Raw genomic sequence first — 21,081 nt, 5'->3', positions numbered from 1 at the left:
TTACTGTACCGAGACATGCTCAGTATTGTTACTTTGATTAATGGCATCTTTTAGAGAATCTGGAGATTAGAGAAAGATAAATCTGTTTAATACTTTTTAAATGATTGAAACGGGTGTTATTGTAGTTATATATATATATATATATATTTAAAAGGCAAGGTTTTTGCTTAAAAGTAAACAAAAATATTAAAACATATTTATTATTATTTATTAAACCCGATGTTTTGTGATATTTGTAGGGTTGTTAATCTATTGTATAGCTACAATTACACGTGTTTGAATCCTTTAAAAAGTATTTTATTTTAATAAATGTTTTTGTGGTAAAAATGAAAATACTACATAGATTTTGAGTTTAACAAACAAATTGAAACATATATAAAAATAAAAATTATTTTAAGTGTGAAATTACATTTTAAAAAAACGATATCTTTGTATATTCGCTTATTATACAGAACACGTTAACGCCTACCGAATATGTTAATAGCGCCATCCAGTAATTAATACAGCCTTATTATAGTTACTGCTTTTGATTATAAACTCATATTTTTACCATCTTAGAATTTGGTGATGAATTTCATCTTTTAGATAGTGGACTTCTTTGTGAGAATAAGGAATGCATTCATAAGAACCGCCTGCATATTATCTATAATAATGCATTTATTTCATTTGTATTAATCAGTTAAAATTAAAAAAAATCTGAACTATCTATATTTGTGCAACTCTGTAGGATACAACAATTTTCATTTTTTAACGCAAACTTCAAAGATCTTTTTCAAATTATTCAACGTTGTTGTTCAAGCTATTTATTTTAAAGTTATTCTAGCTGCAAGGGTACAGTAAAATAAAACATGTTAATGTTTAATAATTTTATTTCTAAGATAAAGACTTATAAATATAAGGGCAACATTTAATAAATATTTTATACATATCCATTGGATATAATTGTGAAGATTATTGTTATTAGGCGAAGGTATTAAAAGGCGTTATATATATTTGATTGACTTAGTTACGTTACATCAACATAATAAATTTTATCTTATGTAGCTCGGGATAATATGCTTCAGAAAAATGTGCTTCACTAATGTCATAGCTTTGATTAACATATAAGACTAAACAATAGTTTTTTATACTGAGAATTTATGTAAAACACCTTATCTAACAAATAGTCGAAGTAACCGAAGAAAGATTTTCAAAATTGATCAACAAAATGGTCTTTAGTTAGAAAATACTCATAAAACACTGTTACGGTCTAACTACTAGCTAGTGCTAGTGTTGCAGACTTGAAAAACTGGCAGTTATTCACATGCTTCTTAAATTAACTCAACTACATCATAATATAAATGTCTATTTATACTAAAAAATTATTTACAAGCTACACTGAAAGTCCCTTAAGTTATTATTACCTTATATTATATAACATTCTATCGATATATTTTGTCTTCGTGTGGTGGCAAACTTATAAAGTATGGCGCTGGTTGTGGTGGTGCTAGATATCGCACGGATCCGGGCGCTGATTGTATCTTATGTGGCAGTGTCGCCGTTGATAACGAAGGTGGTGGTAGAGTACCACCATACCCGGGCCATGCAGGGCCCCATAACGGTGCGCCTGGACTATTTGCTAACGGTGCACCTCTGTAAGATGTACTCGTCATACGTAACCTAACTATACATATAGCAACTATCAGAATGGCAATAAATGCAACAACACCACCTACGATACCTATTATTAAATTATCATCATTGTTTGATACGGCTACTCCAAGAACAGGTGCACCTTTAGGCTCTCCAGTTACTTTTGGACGTTCATGTGAGGGCGCAACAGACCAAATTATATCTGGTTCAGCTGAAGTGCGATGAACTATTCGAGGAGGAATCGGGGTTGAAATGCTGCTGCTTGACATAGACGTAGCTGTTGGTCTTCTCTTTGTATCGCATGTGAGCTCGTCATCACCTATTTCAAGCAGAAGGAATCCAGAAAGGTATTCAGGTGAATGGCATCGGACATTCTCCATACCAACAGAAGGTAGCCATCTTCTAAGAGCTCTTGAATTACAATCACATCGTATAGGGTTGCTTTCCAAACCGAACATTGATAAATCAGCTCTGCGGTCATCGAGGGCTACTAATAATTGCGGTTGTATTGTTGTTAGCTGACTTCCACCAATGTCTATTGTAATTATTGATGACCTTGGTAATGGAAATAGCAAAGCCGGTGGTAGATTTGTTACTGATGTGTTACGAAATTTAACTGTTATTGCTGGGGATTTTAATCCTGCAAGAACGCCAGATGACACAGTCTTAATTCGTGACCCCCGTATACCTAGTTCTTCAAGTCGAGGATGTAATGTAGAATGCAGTTGGTCTGCACCAATAGTAGTATCCTTAAATTCTACATCCAATTTTTCAAGGGCCAACAAAAATTGTAACGCTCCTTGGACATCAAAATATCCCAGTCTAGGGTAACCGTATGCCCGTAATTCTACTAGATTAGATAAAGTACTAAAGGCGTTCTTCTCAATTTTGGTACATTTTTCTAAGTTTCGTATATCTAGTACACGCAAGGAGGATAAGCCGTCGAAATTTCCCTCGAGGATAACTGTGATGGGGTTATCGGAAATATTTAGTCTTTGTAAATTCTTTAGTTTAGGCCATGAAATCGCTAGAGAGTTTGAAATATCAGAAATTTGGTTGTAAGATAAGTCCAAGGACTCCAATAGAGTAGTTCGGATGAATGTTTTCTCGGATAATTTTGTAATATTATTATGCGACACATTAAGCCTATGTAAGAATGGGGTCTCGAGTTGACCGATGAATCTCATGCCTGTACCAGCAAGATTTAGGTCTCTTACTGTTTTGGGTTCAGTCAAAACACTAATCACAGCTTTTTCTGTCAATGGATTGAATGAAAGGTCCAACTTTTTTATATTTACCATAACGCTGTCTTCAGCCGGTATATCAGTAATATTATTATATGACAAATCTACACACGAAACGAAGAAATATTGCTTTTGTAAAGCTTTTAGTGGGGCCTGTTCAAACAAATTTTGTCTCAATACTATTGTTTCTAACATTCGAAGTCGAGATCTTTCAAATATGTTCTCAGTTAATTCAGATAAAAGATTACCAGCCAAATTTAATATCTCTAGCCTGATAATTCCTTCAAACACACGATCACCCAAACGATCTATTCTGTTGAACGATAAATCTATATTCTGTATTTGACTTGAATTATGAAAAGCCATTTCACTGACAGTTTCAAGTTCATTCCTTGCTAGTAAAATGGTTCTCAACTTTGGAAGTCTAGCAAAATCCAATTCATCTACATTTTTCAAGACGTTGCCTGATAAGTCTACCGATTCTAAATATTGTAAAGTACTTATAAGTTCAGAAGGGAAGAAATTGAATTTGTTATTTGTCAATATTATTTCTCGTAACCTTGGGTGTATTTTGAATGACGAAGGGAATAAATAACTCAGCTGGTTATTAGAAACATCTATTACTTCTAAACTTGTTCCTGTGTTAAAGAATTCTCCTTTAAATGCGTTTAACTGGTTACCTCTTAGAGATAAATATTGAATCGACATAACATTTACGAAAGCTGGAGTCCTTATCGTTACGATATTATTGTACGATAAATCTAAATGCGTTAAGTTTTTAAGATTTTTGAATGAGCCTTCTGAAATTTCTTGTAAATTATTGTGAGACAGATAAATTCGTTCCAAATTGCGATTTTTCGAAAATAAATTCACTGGGAGAGCTTTCAGCCCCACATCACTTATGTCTACGACTAAAAGAGCATCATTACGGCTAAAAATGTTCTGAGGGAGTACACTCATGTGTAAATTGTGACTAATATTGAGATGCGATAAACTTGGTATAGATTCGAAAGCATTGACTGGAATTTCCGATATATGATTCCCGGATATATCGAAGAACCACAAACTAACAAACTTCAATTGTTGACCTGTGAAGCCTAAAATCCTATTTTGGCTCAGCGATAAAAATTCAAGAGTCGTTTCCAATCCAGTGAATACTTCGGATGAAATCGAATTGAGGAGATTACCGGAGAGGTCTAAGTGCTGTAGGTTTTTGAAGTGATCGAACGCAGCCGGCGGCAATTCTCTGATTACGTTTCTTGAGAGAACCAAAGAATTGATCCGATCTGACACCGCTCGTAGGATGTCGCTAGATAAGGCAGTCACTCGGTTAAAGCCGAGGTGAACAGATGTAAGGGCAGGCAGGCGAGAGAGCGCTGTGCCCGGGATAAGCAGGATATTATTGTCACGTAATAACAGTGTTTGTAGATTGACAAGCCCGTCGAATGTATCGTCTTCCAACTGAAACAAAACAATATAATTTTAAGTTCTATGATCATGTTACTCAAATATTTTTATAGACTTAATTGGGCGAATATCATATAAACATATTTTATATTTTATATATATAATTTTTGATTTTATTATTTCTTAACAACCATGTTTGGTTTTAACTATTAAGGATATATGTCAAAAGCATTCAAGCAAATTTCATTATGTTGAATTTTGGGTAATCATTACTGTATAGCGATTTTCATAATAAGCTATTTAATTATATTTTTGCAGTCCAATGGTATTTATTATAATATAAGACTATTGTGTCATTTATTTCATCTTGTCATCTAAATTACATTTAAGTCACAATACTAATTGTGATCTCACAATTTTTTTTTGTAAATAATCATTGAAGTGCCTAGTCAATATTATCTTGTCTCCAAAATGTTCATAGTTCAATAACCCTAAAAACAGACGCTGTAAGTTTTTATGTAAGGACCACACCAGCTGTACACCATGCGATTCTATTGTCATGACGTTAGTTGGTCATGAAAAGAAATGTGCTAATAAAATTATAAAAAGCTGAACCAATAGGCGTTCACAAGTTAACACTCCTTCCTTCGGTACAAAAATATAAAAAACATTTATAAAATTAAGTTAATTACTTTATGAACTGAAACTAACACTTTCCAAATTCTTATCGGCTAAGCTATTTCAATTCAATGCTTTTAGATATTTTCTCACATAGAGTAAAATTCCGTATTCATTTGAACACAGTTGAATGTTTCCCAACATAAACAACGGACAAATAATTAATGAAAAATTTTTCAATATGAAATGAAACCATGCTTCATTTGAATTTAACAAAAAAATTAACAAATATTAGTGCAACTTCAAAGCCTCAATCATTTTAACACGACTTACGGTTACTGAAATATCCAAATAAGTTAATTTAATTATGTTTATGTAATTTTTATAACTACCTACATATGATATTAAAGTTAATTTTAAAGTATTTAGTACTAGCTGACCCGGCAAACGTTGTTTTGCCATATAAAGTATAATTCACGCGATAGTTTTATAAATAATAGCCTATGTGTTATTCTGGTGTGTAAGCTATATTATTGTAAAGTTTCATCAAAATCCATTCAGTAGTTTTTGCGTTAAAGAAGTCCAAACATACATCCAGACATACAAACTTTCACATTTATAATATTATAATAGGATAATAGGATTTAGTTGATTTTAAAGTTACGTCTTTATTCGATTTAGTTCCAATTTTAGTTTAATAGGTTTTTGTCGCCTGACAGGAACCATACCGTTAGTATAATTTGATAACTTTCTTTAGCGGGTGAAACCACAAACCAGATATAAAATCAATTGATTGGATCAGATAGTTTAAACAAATATTCTCATTTTTTTGTCGCCTTACAGGAACCATACCGTTAGTATAATTTGATAACTTTCTTTAGCGGGTGAAACCACAAACCAGATATAAAATCAATTGATTGGATCAGATAGTTTAAACAAATATTCTCATTTTACGCAAAACAAAAAGGCAATTCGGTTCAAGTGCTAAGTTGAATAAGCTTACTGTTCTCAGAGAGTTGACTCCGATATCCAAATAAGCCAAGTCACTTAAGCCAACAAAGGTGCCCGGTGATAGCTTCACTAGATTGTTTCGACTTAAGTCAAGTACTTGGAGAGACGCCAAGGAGTTGAGATGACTGCTATCCAGCATCTGTAAAATATAACATAAATAACATATATCATATGTACATATATCATATCTTTATATAAATATATTTCTTCTGTGCGTGTGTTTGTCAACACTGAACTCCTCTTGAGCGGCTGGACCGATTTTAATCAAATTTTCTGTGTGTCTTCAAGTGGATCAATAGGACATTGGGTGTTTTAATGTTGACAATAAGCTAATTGTTTCAGAATCTTTAATAGAGGATTTATAGCATGGGTGTAGATAAAACAATAAAAAGCAGACAATTCATAGAAACTACTCAACTCACCGTAATCATATTACTCGACAGGTTCAAGTGCTTCAAACTCGTAAATGATTTCAGAGCGATGGTTGGGAAATCATTTATGAAATTCTCTGATAGATCCAGCTTTTCCAGGTTCTCGATACCTTGATATACATCACTGTTGAGCTTTGAGAGTCTGTTACGACCCAGCTCGAGAGATCGCAGTTCGTTCAAGCTGATGAACGCTCCTCCTTCGATATTTGATATCATGTTACCGTATAGGTTTATTTCTTCTAGAGTCTTCTGGGAAATAAATGATGCTTGACGCAGGGTAGCTGTATAATTAATGATACCACATTAATGATAATGTTACATAATTAATCTTAATGTTATTATACCAGTGGGAGGCTCCTTTGCATACGATGCCGGCTAGATTATGGGTACCACAACGACGCCTTTTTCTTTTCAGTGAAACAGTAATGTGTAAGCATTGCTGTGTTTCGGTCTGAAGGGCACCGTAGCTAGTGAAATTACTGGGCAAATGCGACTTAACATCTTATGTCTCACGGTGACGAGCGCAATTGTAGTGCCACTCAGAAGTTTTGGGTTTTTCAATAAAACTGAGCAGCACTGCATTGTAATAGGCAGGGCGTATCAATTAGCATCAGCTGAACGTCTTGATCGTCTCGTCCCTTATTGTCATAAAAAAATTATTTGAGAAAATAATTTTTGAATGTGAAATATAATTTATGTGTTATTAAACGTTTGTGTGGTAAATTATATAAGGGTTATTTAAGGTATATTATTATAAGGATTATATATCATAAATGACTTTTGATACCACAGATTGGGAAAAGAGCGACCACCCAAAGACTATTAAACAATTAATTTTATTGTATGATATTACATTGTAACGATATTTTTATGAAAAAAAAGGCCCGCTGAGTTTATTGCGCCCGTACTGTTCTGGTCTGTGGCGAGTTTTTTCGAATGAGTGGTAGTTTTTCACTTTCAATAAGTGAATTCATAAAAATATTTATAATTTTAATATAATATATTATTATTAATATAAAAACTGTAACAAAGTAAAAATTATACATTGATTTTTTTTTTAAATACTTGCTATATAACTATGTAAGTAAGTATTGCTAATTAGGTACTTTGTAGAGTTAATGTCAGTTTATCTTTTTGTCTGAATGTATATCCATGGAAGATGCAAACACTGCTAAATATATTTAATTCAAATGATGCATGTATATTCAACTAAAGGTCGGGACAACATATAGGCAACAAAATATCACGTTAGACGCAGGTATAGTATAGTTCCTGCTTTATAGAGTCCAGGCGGACGACAACGCAGGCAGCAGCTAGTATATATTTCAAAATAATTAACCTTAATTATTCTCTGAGCTTTAAATTTCATCAACATAATATCGAGTGAATCGAAAAAATATTATTTTTTTTATTAGATCGTTTTACTTATTACTTCAATGGACGAATAATGGGGTGCAATTGATAGTGGTGATCACTTCCTCAATCAAATGCAACGCCATCATAAATTGACGACCCATATAGCCAAGTGGTTAGTGACCCTGGCTAGCTAGAGAGAGCTACAGATCCCGGGTTCGAATCCCGGTAGGTGCAAACAATTACATGATGAATATGAATGTTTGTGTCCGAGTCATGGATGTATATATGTATTAATATGTGTATAAGTAAGTATATTGTATTAAATATAGCGTTGTCTTTGTACACATAGTACAGACTATGTCTAGTATATAGTTCAATTCTGGATACGTTGTTACTAGGACTCACCAGGACTAGTCAAATAGCCATCCTCTTCAATGCCTAGTTTGGGGCAAAGATAATTTGTGTAAAAGTGTGTTAATTTTATATAATGATTATAAAATCATCTTTTGGTTACGATACTACTGTACTTATAAAAGTGCCAACGGTGCTAATTTCTGCTTGTTTTTCCTGTCCTGGCTGGACTACAAATTACTGTTTCAGCAAATTTAAGTGTAAACTTTACAATGAATGGCTTTGCTTTGAATAGCTTCTTTATACGTTTGTAATAATAGCTCTTTAGGGCAACCCTTAAAATTTGTAAACAGTGGTTTACTAACCCATCAGTTTTTGTTAAAAATCCAGAATTATCTTTTGGATTATTATAATATTCCGATATAATACAGAGATAGAATCTGTCTCATAAAACATGCAAAAGAGATAAGTAAATTTTGTAATCCCATTTATACCAAAGTACTCTCTTTACACATAATTTGTATAGCTCTGTAGATTATAATCTATGTAAACATTAATATAAATAATAATAATAATAATAATATTCACACACTCTTTACACAAATTATCTTGCCCCAAACTAGGCATAGCCTGTACTATGGCTATGTACAAGACAACGATGTATTTAATACAATATACTTACTTAAACATATATAAATACATATAAACATACATGAGTATGAAATCATATATGAAAATCAAAAATAACCCATAGATTAAGAATCCCACTGTTCAAATATTTTTTTTAAACATCTGCGTCCAAAGCCACAACATTCTTTACTAAATTCAAATGAAGAGACATTATCAATATTTAAATGTAAGAATATTGAAATCTTTACCGCCCCTGCAGGCCAATTTAAACTAATTCAAAAAAAAACAAAAAAGTTCATTCACATTAAGAAATTACGAAAGCCGTAAAATGTCTCATTATTTTGAAGGAAATCCCTTCTTCTTACCTATTCTGTTTTCCCTGAGCGAGAGAACTTTTAATGAAAGCGGTCCGTTGAGGGACACCGACGGAATTGACACCATGTTGTTGCGGTCGAGACGAAACGTCTGAAAATCAACCGTTTAGTTATTTTTTCTGTAATTGATAGTAACAAGTGGCACAGTGGGTATAACCGTTGTCTCTCACCCCGGAGCCCCTGGTTCGGTCCTCAGCCGCCACGTACCAATGTGTTTTCGGTATTCGATTAATATGTATGTCTAGTCGACACCTTAAAAGGTTTGCAACGCTCGTGAGAGGAATCACCTCTGGTGTTACAAGAGAGTATGGGCTGCGGTGATCACTTACCATCACCTGTATTTATGCTCGTTAGTCCTCAGAATTTTATTTATTTTATATAAGATGGAGCAATCGGGCAAGAGCCTCACATGATGGGAAATGGTGAGGCAGCCACCCATGGACATCTGCAACACCAGGAGTCAAGAGCTGCGTTGCCGGCCTTTAAGTTGGGAGTATGCCTTAATCTTGAAAGTGCCTGTATTGGTATGGAGAAACTGAAGCCGGTAATTAATTCCAAAAAGTGGCTGTGCGAGGCAAGAAAATTCTCGCGCGCGGTAGAAGATGCAGAGGGGACCCACATCTCTACGCAACGCCAAAGAATCAATCCGATCGGAGATAACTTAACTGATTCGAGCCGCTCTTCGTTGTATGGGGTCAAGTGGAAGATGGATTAAAATCTCTGTAGACTAGCATTTTACAACTGGGTTATTTCATCTTATGTGTACTTGTTATAATAACTGTAACGTGTGCAATTTATAATATCTTAGGCGAAACTTAGGCGAGCATATGGGGGGTAAAAAATTATATCTATTTACTTTTAAGAATAAGAATGTAGCTTTTGACAATCCGTGTTTAACTAAAACAATTATAAAGCAACAATAGTATATTGTTCACCAAGGGAAGTATGCGTTTCCTAGAGTGTCGTGTGTTTGAGGTGAAGCTGAGGACTTCAACACACTCGTTGTCGGGAAGTCACATTTTCTTTAATGTCATTGACCAGCATTGCATATAGCAAAATAGTTAAAAAAAAGAATGAAAAACACGTTTTCAGACATCTTTTCTTTCGATGTGACAAGCATAAAAGGTGTATACTAAATATATATTACCTTTAAAACGTTGCATCCAATGAGCAGTCCCTCCTCCAGACCACGGATATTATTCCCGGTAATATCGAGCTCCTCTAGCGCAGGAAGGTTATGTAGCTCTGCCGTTGAGAATATCGGATTCAAGTTGTCGCCAAGCAAGTTGTGAGCCAGCACCAGCTTGGTAAGGTTGCCTCTCACTCCCGCTAGAAGACGATCTGGTAACCGACGCAGACTGTTGTGAGAGAAATCTAATTCTTTTAATGGTAGTCCATAGCTGGAGAAGATCTGAAAAAGAAATATTATAAAATCAAAGTCAAATAAACAAAATTAGGCTTAAATTAAGCGTTTTTGTATCGTCACTATAAATATTTCTAGTAAAATTACTGAATCTACCATATGTTTGGAAAAAGTAGAGCTCTTGAGAAGAACATACAACAAGTTCAACGGCCACTTTTTTCAATCAAATAGAGAGTTTTACAATGGCTGTAAATTACATAAGCAAATACTTTATAAGGTGCTGCGTCCAATATATGTATCGTGTTTAAATAATATCGAATATTTCATAAAAAATAATAAAGAATGAACTGTATAATTAATATAAATTATCGTATATTGGATGCATCAACCTTTAGAGCTTGAATTCATTGTTTGTGTAAGGATGTTTTGTAAACATGATGGTCGTGGTTGCTGTCACAATCAGATACTTATCGCAACATACAGATATTTGATATTATATGTACACATTTAACACATTAAAGCATTTACATATAAGGAGTCACGTGGCAAGTATTGTGCAATACCATATTTTTCAGATTTTATCTTTCAGCTCAGAAATCTTGAAAGAATTCAATTCTGAGCGGCATCGCAACTGCGACACTTTGAGACAAAACAGATTAAGTCTCATTATCCCAGTAACTTCAGTAGCTACGATGACCGATGCAGATGCAAAGAAGTCTCCCCCTAGTGTGGTATTATTCATTTCAAAATGTGTATCAGGTAAACTACTCGTTCAAAATGTTAATTTCCCAAATGCCAACAGCATTGTAGTATAGTACATACAAACCATAGACTTAGGATGTACTAGTGTATACATGACTTAACAGCTCGATAATGCGTGACCAATTTTGAATGTCAATGTGTGCGATAACTAGTGGTTAGTTATTATAATATTCAAAATACTGAGGAGCTAATTCCAAGAGTGGCTGACTGATTCCGACTTGTCAATCAAAATCGGCTACAGACAATAGATTCGCTTTCCTTTTCTATCAAATTCAAATTTTTTATTTAAAATAGGATGTGACATCACTTATTGAAAGTCAAAGACTACCCATTCCAGAACGAATGCCTCAGACCTGAGAAGAATGAGCGCAACAAACTCAGCGGTTTTTTTTTCGTCGACATGTCGATGACGTCGAAATGTTTACAAAGTAATATTGAACAATTGAACTTATTATTTAATAGCCTGAGGGCGGTCGCTCCATTCCGAATCTGTGGTATTAAGAAAGTCATTTATGTTATGGTAACCTTTACCACACAAACGTTTTTTAACAATTCTTTTGAATAACGTAATACTTTTGTTTTGAACATTTTCTGGGATCTTGTTGTAAAAGCTACCCAGCTACATCGCCCCACATAAGACTTATTAACTCGACTTAGCCGAGTAGTAGGCATTATAAGTTTATGTCTGTCCCTGGTGTTAAAATTGACATATAACATAAGATAACACATATCTTGCTGTAACTCCGTTACAAATTTTATTCTCTCTCGCACGTATTGTTTTTCTATACGATAGTATATTGTAGGTCTATGATACGGCCGATATTAACAATAGTCTTCGAATTTTTTATTGACATCTCGCTCGAGCTGTAGAACTATAAGCTTGTTTGAGACTCATAAACATTGTTAAGAATCTTATTTTATTGTTTACTGATTATTAAAAAAAAATTGTAAACCAGTGTCTTTCTCTTCTTCAGTCGTATCTCTTTCTACAGTGTCATATACCTCTACTTTAAATTAATTCGGTCTTACATAAACCTAATGCTAATAAGCTTTACAGATCATTTACAGTTACGACATATCTGAATTTTTAATAAATCTTGAATTGATTTGCTAAAATAATACAGAGACCGGCTCCGTGTATAATCTCTCCATTAACATTATAAATTATTAGAACATGTTATATGAAGAACGTTCAAAATATTAAACACAACTAATCAAAGTATACATCTATATATATATATAAATAAAATTGGAGTGTCTGTTTGTAATATTGAAATAACTGTTTTTTACTACATGTATATGAATATAATATATGCGATACATAGGTACACCAAATTAACATGTTTTACAATTTTTGTCGTTCTGTCTGTCTGAAATGAAATGTCTGTCGGAAATCCATAATTATACAAACGATTTAAGTTTTCTTTAGTGTTAATTCCGCCAATTTTTGTTTTTAAAACAATTTGACACGTGTTTCGCCTCTACACGAGGCATCCTCAGGACGTGTTGTCTCGCTAAAATCTTCGCCGGGTTAGCTAGTAAATAATAAAATACAATAATTGTAGACATTTTTATAATATAATTATAATATTAATGCTTGATTTAATTTTAAACCTTGACATAATATTTTAAGTCTCATTTGCTCCCACTGGTGATTTGGTGATACCCATGGAATTGATGAAGATTGTAAAATATTAAAAGAATTGAAATAATACAATAAAATAAAATTGATCAATCTATAAAGTCCTCAGGAGATAAAAATCATACGACGTTAACTTTCCAGATTTGAATTTAAAAGCCACTTTGCAATCCCTAACTAAATAAATCCCTAAAGTCGAAAGAATGTTGAATTATTAATAAACTGTTAAAGATAATGGAAAAGGTCCCGTTACACAATATGGAATGACCTTACAAACTATAATTAGCTGGTAAACCTATAATTAGGTCAAATAAACATTATTTGTGGCCAATAAACAGCAACTACAGTACCTTATTGCAACCCTTTTCTTGTCAAAAGTGAATACAAATTATCGTCAAAAATCATTGTTTTCTAGATCGAGTAGTTTATTAACTAGTTTAGTTAGTCGAATATATCTCAGCTAATGATACATTTATTTTCTAATAATGGTAGTATATAGTTGTTATATAAGTGTCACGTACAACCTAGGTTAAATAATGTTTGATTATTTTGTTACAATTTTGGATAAATTTGTAATTATTGTTCATAAGTTACTTGTTAATTGTGTTATTTAGTGCTGTAATTTCTCTAGTAAAAAAAATAAAATAGAAAATAATTCTCAATAAAACAGATATACTAAGAGGGAATATGGTAAGCTGAAACATTGGAAACGTTGAGTTGGTGGAGATATACACATTTGTGAGCCATTAAGATTCCGTTGTAAATCTCAAATACCACAAACCTACAATGCGGAAGTTTGTGTGCCGCGATACCCTTTCTAACACACACAAGCGAAATAGATTGTAACCACAATCACAAGGCTTTGATACTCACGAGACAAATGCTAATATTACGATTGTATACATTATGTTATAACCACTCACAAATGATTACTTTGTAGCAACAGCAGGTCAGAGATATCAATTCACATAACTAATAACGGCCGTTTTCAATAACGTATCTCTAGTTACGAATATATTGCTATCACCGTTTAATAACAAGATCTTATCTATCCATTCTTGCCAATGCAGTTACATTAATAGTTATAGTCCAAGTTTATTGAAATGCAAGTAAACGTAAAAGGATAGATTTGTCTATCTCTCGTAATTTAAACTAAGAATAGATAGGTTATTGAAAATGGCCGTAAGTCAATCTAATTAATAAGTTAATAATAATACCACATACTGGAAATGGAGCGAACACCCTCAGGCTATTTAAGTATAAATTTTAGTGTACGATTCAACATATATTGACACAAATTAAGAAAAAAAAGAAAAGCCCGCTGAGTTTCTTGTGCCCGTTCTTTTTAGGTCTGAGGCATTCCATTTCAAAAGGGCGGTAGTTTTTTGACGTTCAATAAGTGATTTTAAATCCTATTTTGAATAAAAATATTTAAATTCGAATAATTTAAATTAATAGGCGATACTGTCAGTTACGCTTCAAATAACTTAATTTTATTGAGAGAATTAAGAATCGTCAACATGATTTAGGATAGAATAAATCCATACAGGGATCTCCATTTTCTATGAGGATACATACCATAACAACACAGTGTTACATTGAGCCAGTTATCAGGTTTCAGGTGATCCCATTTGCCAGCAATTTAGGCATGAATTGATTCTATGATAATACGATGATGAAAGCATATAATATATATATATATATATATATATATATATATATATATATATATATATATATATAACTACAGCTTTTGTAAGTGTGGCGGGCATACCACGGTGGCTTGCTTGGCCAACGAACAGTCGAAATTTATATCCAATAGTGCATTTATGGGAACAATTAAAACGAAGATATAAATAGACTGTGAAAGTCAGCAACTCATGGCCAGATTAGAGATGATCAGATTCCTAGAAATATTTCGTATCAAATGTTCATAGTACCAACCAATCAATATAATAAACAAAAGGGGAGAGTTGAAATGAAAGGGTTCAGGGAATGGTAGAATACAAGAAAATATCAGGGGCATGGCAATATCATGGCTGAAAATATAAGGGCTTTATTAAGGGCCTTGTTGGGAAAAGGCACAGAGGCGTGACTGCGTAATAATCATAACTTATCGTAAATGTACCAACTTCTTGCAGCACAAATACGAAGCATAAATTAATCTCCACGCCTGTCCACAGTTTGATAATAAATTTAGATTCTCCATCATAATATTCATATGATGCATAATATATGCACGAAAATTTATTATTAGCATTTAAAATAATCACAATCAGTGCCGGATTAAACACTTAACAAGAATAGTAATTGATAAGGGCCCCGCATTTTAAGCCTACTCATCTCTGCCTGAGCGTATGTTTTTGAGTGAATGTTTACCAGTGGGACGCTCCTTTGCACAGGATGCCGGCTATAGTATGGGTACCACAGCAGCGCTTATTTCTGCCATGATGCAATAACGTGTAAACATTATTGTGTTTCGGTCTGAAGGGTGCCGTAGCTAGTGAAATGACTGGGCAAATGAGACTTAACATATTATGTCTCAAGGTGACGAGCGCAATAAAAATATAAAGATTCGTTGTACTTGATGTCACAAAACGTGAAACTCTTTAAAAAAAATTGCTACGGGCCCCGCGCTTGCCTTATCCGGCACTGATCACAATCATAACTTAAAATATTTTACCTGTGTAGGAAGCGATTGTATTCCTGCTGATTGCTGACTAAAAGATATGATCGGCGCACCATAAGGCAACGCTGGGTAGTCTCCAGGGAAGACCACGTGATCGCAGTTCATGAGGATCCTCAGTTGAAGTGCCCTATCCACTTGCACCTTACACCGGCATGGATACCGAAGGTCATCGTTCAGTTCCGAGCACGGCACCCACGGCTGCTGCCCGGTCACAAACGGCATGAAGAGCACCAGCAGTAACCGCATCATGATCTGGAAATAAATCGTTTGTGATACAATTCAACTCTATACTTGTATCAAATTAGACATCCGAGGTTATATTGTTAGTTAAATTGGCACCCAGCAAAAAAATGGTAGGCTTGTTCAAAACACCATTAAAAATGAAATGTAAAAGTAAACATCAGACATCTCAAGTCAATTTGCTAATATGTAAATATTGGGTTTGAGCAGGTTATCAACTGTAAAGTAGATTCTGTAGATGAAGCCACAACTTTTGTGACGGTACGCACTTGAATGGTTAGCTCAGTTGGGAGAGCACTCGCATGGATCTCAAATTTTATATGTGTGTTAATCCCAGAAGCGAGGGCTGTCACTTCAAAAACATAACAATTTGTTTAGAACAACATGAGTAACAGATATAATAATTTTATCTAAAGCCTGTATTTATAGCTATGTTTTAACATGGTTTAGGAAGAAATTGATACAAAAGTAAATACCAACAAATGCTCCCTATTAGAAAGTAATTACTATTTTCATCGGTGATTATAAAATATTTAATGATAATTAGTTGTTGCACATTAACAGAAATTATTACGCGGTTAATTATAACATATCTTAATTTCTAGTTCGTATTGGACTTTAAGAGAATAATTTATTTGCCTTTCTACTCATCAATATACCGACCATTATAATATTCGAATAAAGTCAATAAAACTTTTACGATTCTACTGTATTTTAACCGACTTCAAAAAAGTAGGAGGTTCTCAATTCGTCGGTATGTTTTACGTCGCGCGTGCTACTCAAGCACATCTCACCTATAAATATGAATGTAGATGCAAACCTACCTTGGCTGACACCGATTCCAAAAATAACAATAATCGTAACTAGAATTAGATTAATTTATTAGATTGTATATAAAAATACGCAATTAGTTTTATACTTTTTAGTGCATATTACATATTTTATTTTAAACTTAATTAGTTTATGAAACGATTTGGAAAATTACATTTGTTATATTCCGACTTAAACGACGAATCTTACTTTAAAATTGTAATTATTATATGAAATTAATATAAATGGCATTATCATTCTCTTATTATAAGAAATGTATCACCACGCAAAATAGCCGCGCTGTATTAGTCGAGTTACGGATAGGATTACCTATAAGAAATGTATTTTTTCTTTCAATTGGTATAATTTTTAGAAGTTGAATTTAATTTATAAATGTTTTTACTAGTTATATATTATTTTTTATATAAAAGGAGTGGTGGGGCAGTCTCCCATGGACATTCGCAACAACAGGTATCAAGAGATGCGTCGCCAGCCATTAAGGGTGGCAGTATGCTCTCTTATTGAAGGTCCCTAAGTCGTATCGGTTCGAGAATACAGCAGTCGGTTATCGATTCCACAAAGTGGCTGTATTCGAAGCATGTCATATACCTAGGTAGTAAAAACATATATATTTATAACAACATTTACAAGTGTAATAACTTACTGCAGTACGAATAAAAGTGGTATTTAATACCGACACATTCTGAATTATCTTTAATATCATTCTTAAAAGCAGTGAAAGGACTTAAAATATGAATTAATTAATTAACAAAAATAAATACTAAACAGCGGAATCTTTGGTTAACTATCACAAATTCTGAAACTTGATTTTAATATTGCCAATAATAGCTTAGTACTGTTATGTATTGTGAGGAAATATTAACGATTTAAGAAAAGTTTAATGTACTTACAAAAAATTAATGAACTTCTCAGGAATGAAAAAAGTTTAAATGAACAATTAATTACTATTTTCACTAGAAAAGTTTTACTATTCCCAATATCTAATCTAGGTATTTTTATGAGCAGTTTACATTTTATGGTTTTCTTTTTATCAATAACACAAAACAATTATAAATTAAAATATAATTTGTACACCGCACATTATTTACGTACAAATACAACTTCACATCTTACTCTACAAATAACTTCTGAAACAGGTAGTAACAAATTAGGCCAGACATATTAAAACGATACTTATAATGAATCATTACTTAATTTAATAACGATGTAATTATTTAATTTTCTGCTTTTCTATATTATTCATTTGCAAGCCTTCAAATCTTTTCTGTTCCTCGTACCAGATTAATGATCATATAATTAATACGTCTTCCGTTTATTTCCCTTACTCCGAAAATTCGTATATATTTTATTTTGTAGTATTATGTAGTATACTCAACTCCGCAGACAGATCTATGGGAATTATCTTTTGTTGTGTGTGTCACACTAATATGAAGATATTGATGTGATCTTTATGAGGTGAGGAACTAAATGATAGTATAATAATAGAATCAACATACAAAGAAACGCACAACAGAAGTTGATCCCCTTTAAGGCGAAGGGTAAGCAGAAAACACGCAAACAAGAGAGACAAGAGACAAGTTTTGTGGTGAAAATATAGCAATACAACTATTTGTAACAAAATAAAGTGTTGTACATAAAGTACCTTATCCTCTTACAGTTTACACATACCCTTAAGTCTTATTGGAGGTTGTCAATGCTTGCTCTTGGTTATAGTTAAAAAATGGATTTAAAGATCTTTTATAAAGTTTTTTTGTTCCAAATATAATCATATTTCATACAGAGTTAAACAAACATACAAAGAATTACGGGTCATACTTCAGTCGGACGGTTAACTTAGTTGGTAAGAGCGCTGGGGCATATTCTGAGAGTCACGGGTTCGCATCCCGCATCGTCCATAAATTTTGGTACATATTAAATTGGTGTATGATAATTCATGTTAGGTATATATAGTCAAACAGTAAATCTACGTATGTACGTACCTGTAGTTCATAAGTACGTACATGGCGGAAAGCATGTAGGTATATATTTATATTCAAAAACTTAACAATGTGCACGCACCGCCTTCTAACCATAGTAGAGCATTAGTACTGTTTACACATTAAAACAACATATAATGATTTTGAAATTAAAACTATCCAAAATTAAAGACATAATTTTACCAGAGTTATGAATAAAATTTGAAAACAATATTTTATGAACGATGCGGGACTCGAACCGACGACCTTCGCGTTCCGTGCGAGTGCTCTTCCAACTGAGCTAACCGTTCGAATGATGTATTGTATGACGTACGTATAAATCTTGTATGTTTTTTTCAACCCTCAGGTTGTGACTTCATCAACAGGATCTAGTTTGTTAATTGACAATGTATTAATCCTAGAAGTGAGGGTTATCACTTTAAAAACATAACATATTGTTTAAATGTTATGAATCTGTTTCCTGATGTAATATTGTAAGTTAGTATAATAGAATGAGAAGCTAAGCTATTGGATACGGTTCATAAAACTATAATAATTGAGTCAAATTACATAACTACAACAACATGAATATTTGCAAGTAATAAATGAATATTCATAAGTAGAAAGTTGTTATACATTTGTGTCAGAAGATAAATAAAAATACTTTAAGAGGTTCCAAGAATGACATTGGATATAGACGACTTTGAGATGTTCATTAAAATATTTGCATTGCTGAATCCCTCTTGCGAAATGGAAATCTTATTAGTGTGCCAATCCCATGGGATTCTAAATTTAAGTTACTTTTTAAGTCTCTTTTCAAATTAAACAACAAAAATTCAACTTTGAAAATTCATCGACAGGATTTGTGATGCTTTTGTGTACAAGAGGAAAAATTTTTGAGTTGCCAGAAATTTTAAATTGAATATCTGAATGGAATTAGTTCAAAGCGTTTTTTTTTACAACCTTATTAAAAGCTGGCAAAGGGTTTGTTTTGATTGACAGACGTGCACAATATCGAGTAAGAAAATTCTGCTATCGAAATATTATAAAGTTTAGGTTATGTGTTTTCTTATAATCTATTCTAATAAAACAAGGAGATAAAGTTTGTAGTTTATAGGGGTTAATCTCAGGATCTGCAGAACCGATTTTGGAAATTCTAATACCAATAGATGCTACATTATTTGAGGCTATAGAATAATCCGAAAATAAAAGACTTTTTGGTGGTAGTCGGTTTTGCAAAGTAAGTCGGACAAAAAGCGTCACCAATTATTTTAAGTGCTTTGTCACGGGGATGTGACTAAATGCTCGTATCAAAGAAAAGCTTATATACCAAAAATAAGTTTCTGGCTGTTTTTTCGTAGTCTTTCCAGCATTTTACTACGTTACTTTGGTCGGTGAGCTTCAATAAGAACTTCGAACACAATTAGGTAGATCTTTACCAACGCAGAAGACCAGATAGTAAGGTGTGCCAATTAAGTTGTCCACTCATTTTACACTTCTAAATTTATAGCGTGCTCTTAAGAAATAATTCGCTATTTTTCTCTGCAGTTACCCAAATGTTTGGAACACATTTCCGTTAATATATGAATAAATGAGGATCTAAATAGACAATTACACAAAGCTGAAGTCATTTCGTGAGTAATTTCTTGCCCCGACGGTCGACGCTGCTATTTAGCCCCGTTTCATTTCACTCCGCAATGTTCAGGACATTCTAATAACACACAACTTGTGTCAACAATAAAGAGCGAAAACTATTTAATAACAATATAAAATGTATTTTCAATAGTACCTACTTCAATTCCACAAATATTATAGAAAAGTATAGGTTTAGTTAACTTGAAAATATCTTTATAATTTTTTTTTACTTATTCTTCTCAATCTGTTCAAAGTCGCCTATAAGGATTATTATTAAGGGAATAGTTTCACAGTGTGTACTGGGTTTATTTTACTTATTAATTAATTTATTTTATTAAATTGCGTTACATGCGACTTAGTTACTAAACAAAATTGTAGTACTAAATAATTATCACATGCACCTCGTAATGAGGCATAGCAATGAACGACAGAGGGGCAGACATTCAAATATATTTTTCCTCTAGGTATTCATTAATAGAATAGTAACATTTTTCCAAAAGTAACTTTTTCAAAGAGCTTATGAATTTTTTAATATTGGTTGCAGCTTTAAAGTTTTCTGGTAACTTTTTTTTAATATAACTGTTACGTTTATAGCTACCGAATAACATAATCTTGCTAGAACCTCTACAAACAAGATTAATTTGTTTATCATATTCTGTAACAGTCCCAGTTCAGTTTTATTTATAATTTTATTCACCGAGATTACGATATTGCTAGAGAATGCAACGAGGGTGTAGTTTAATAGACAAGAGGCTTAGCCGGAAGCATCAGTACCTTCGAGTAAATGAACGGAGTAATTTATAGTGCTGTCGTAGATTAATAAAATATGCTTTATTAATCTGTGAGTGCTATATATAACATACAGATTACCAAATTTAAATATTATAAATTTTAGAAAAAATTTGAAAAATAG

At 32.9% G+C, this 21,081-nt stretch overlaps 3 protein-coding genes across 3 annotated transcripts in view; 1 reads left to right on the top strand and 2 right to left on the bottom strand.

The window, feature by feature from the left end:
- The window catches only part of LOC126966965 (peroxidase-like), a 388,039-nt gene that overhangs the window by 126,041 nt on the left and 240,917 nt on the right, over positions 1–21,081 (top strand). The window lies entirely within an intron of this gene.
- Positions 1–21,081, bottom strand: part of LOC126966736 (uncharacterized) — a 394,461-nt gene that overhangs the window by 192,027 nt on the left and 181,353 nt on the right. The gene's annotated exons all lie outside the window — the stretch shown is intronic.
- Positions 905–21,081, bottom strand: part of LOC126966691 (protein artichoke) — a 441,824-nt gene continuing 421,647 nt past the window's right edge. Inside the window, exons 2-7 of the mRNA XM_050810872.1 lie at positions 15,502–15,759; positions 10,202–10,465; positions 9,046–9,145; positions 6,335–6,624; positions 5,905–6,051; positions 905–4,337 (exon numbers count right to left, since the gene is read on the bottom strand). Coding sequence (XP_050666829.1) covers positions 1,422–4,337; positions 5,905–6,051; positions 6,335–6,624; positions 9,046–9,145; positions 10,202–10,465; positions 15,502–15,756 — 3,972 coding nt within the window. The 5' untranslated portion in view covers positions 15,757–15,759 and the 3' untranslated portion in view covers positions 905–1,421. The remainder of the gene's footprint in view (positions 4,338–5,904; positions 6,052–6,334; positions 6,625–9,045; positions 9,146–10,201; positions 10,466–15,501; positions 15,760–21,081) is intronic.

The sequence above is a fragment of the Leptidea sinapis genome, chromosome 11 (assembly GCF_905404315.1).
Source record: "Leptidea sinapis chromosome 11, ilLepSina1.1, whole genome shotgun sequence".
In the NCBI taxonomy this organism is placed as follows: domain Eukaryota; kingdom Metazoa; phylum Arthropoda; class Insecta; order Lepidoptera; family Pieridae; genus Leptidea; species Leptidea sinapis.
The sequence above is the reverse complement of the archived record's forward strand: the minus strand, read 5'-3'. Positions and strand labels throughout refer to the sequence as shown.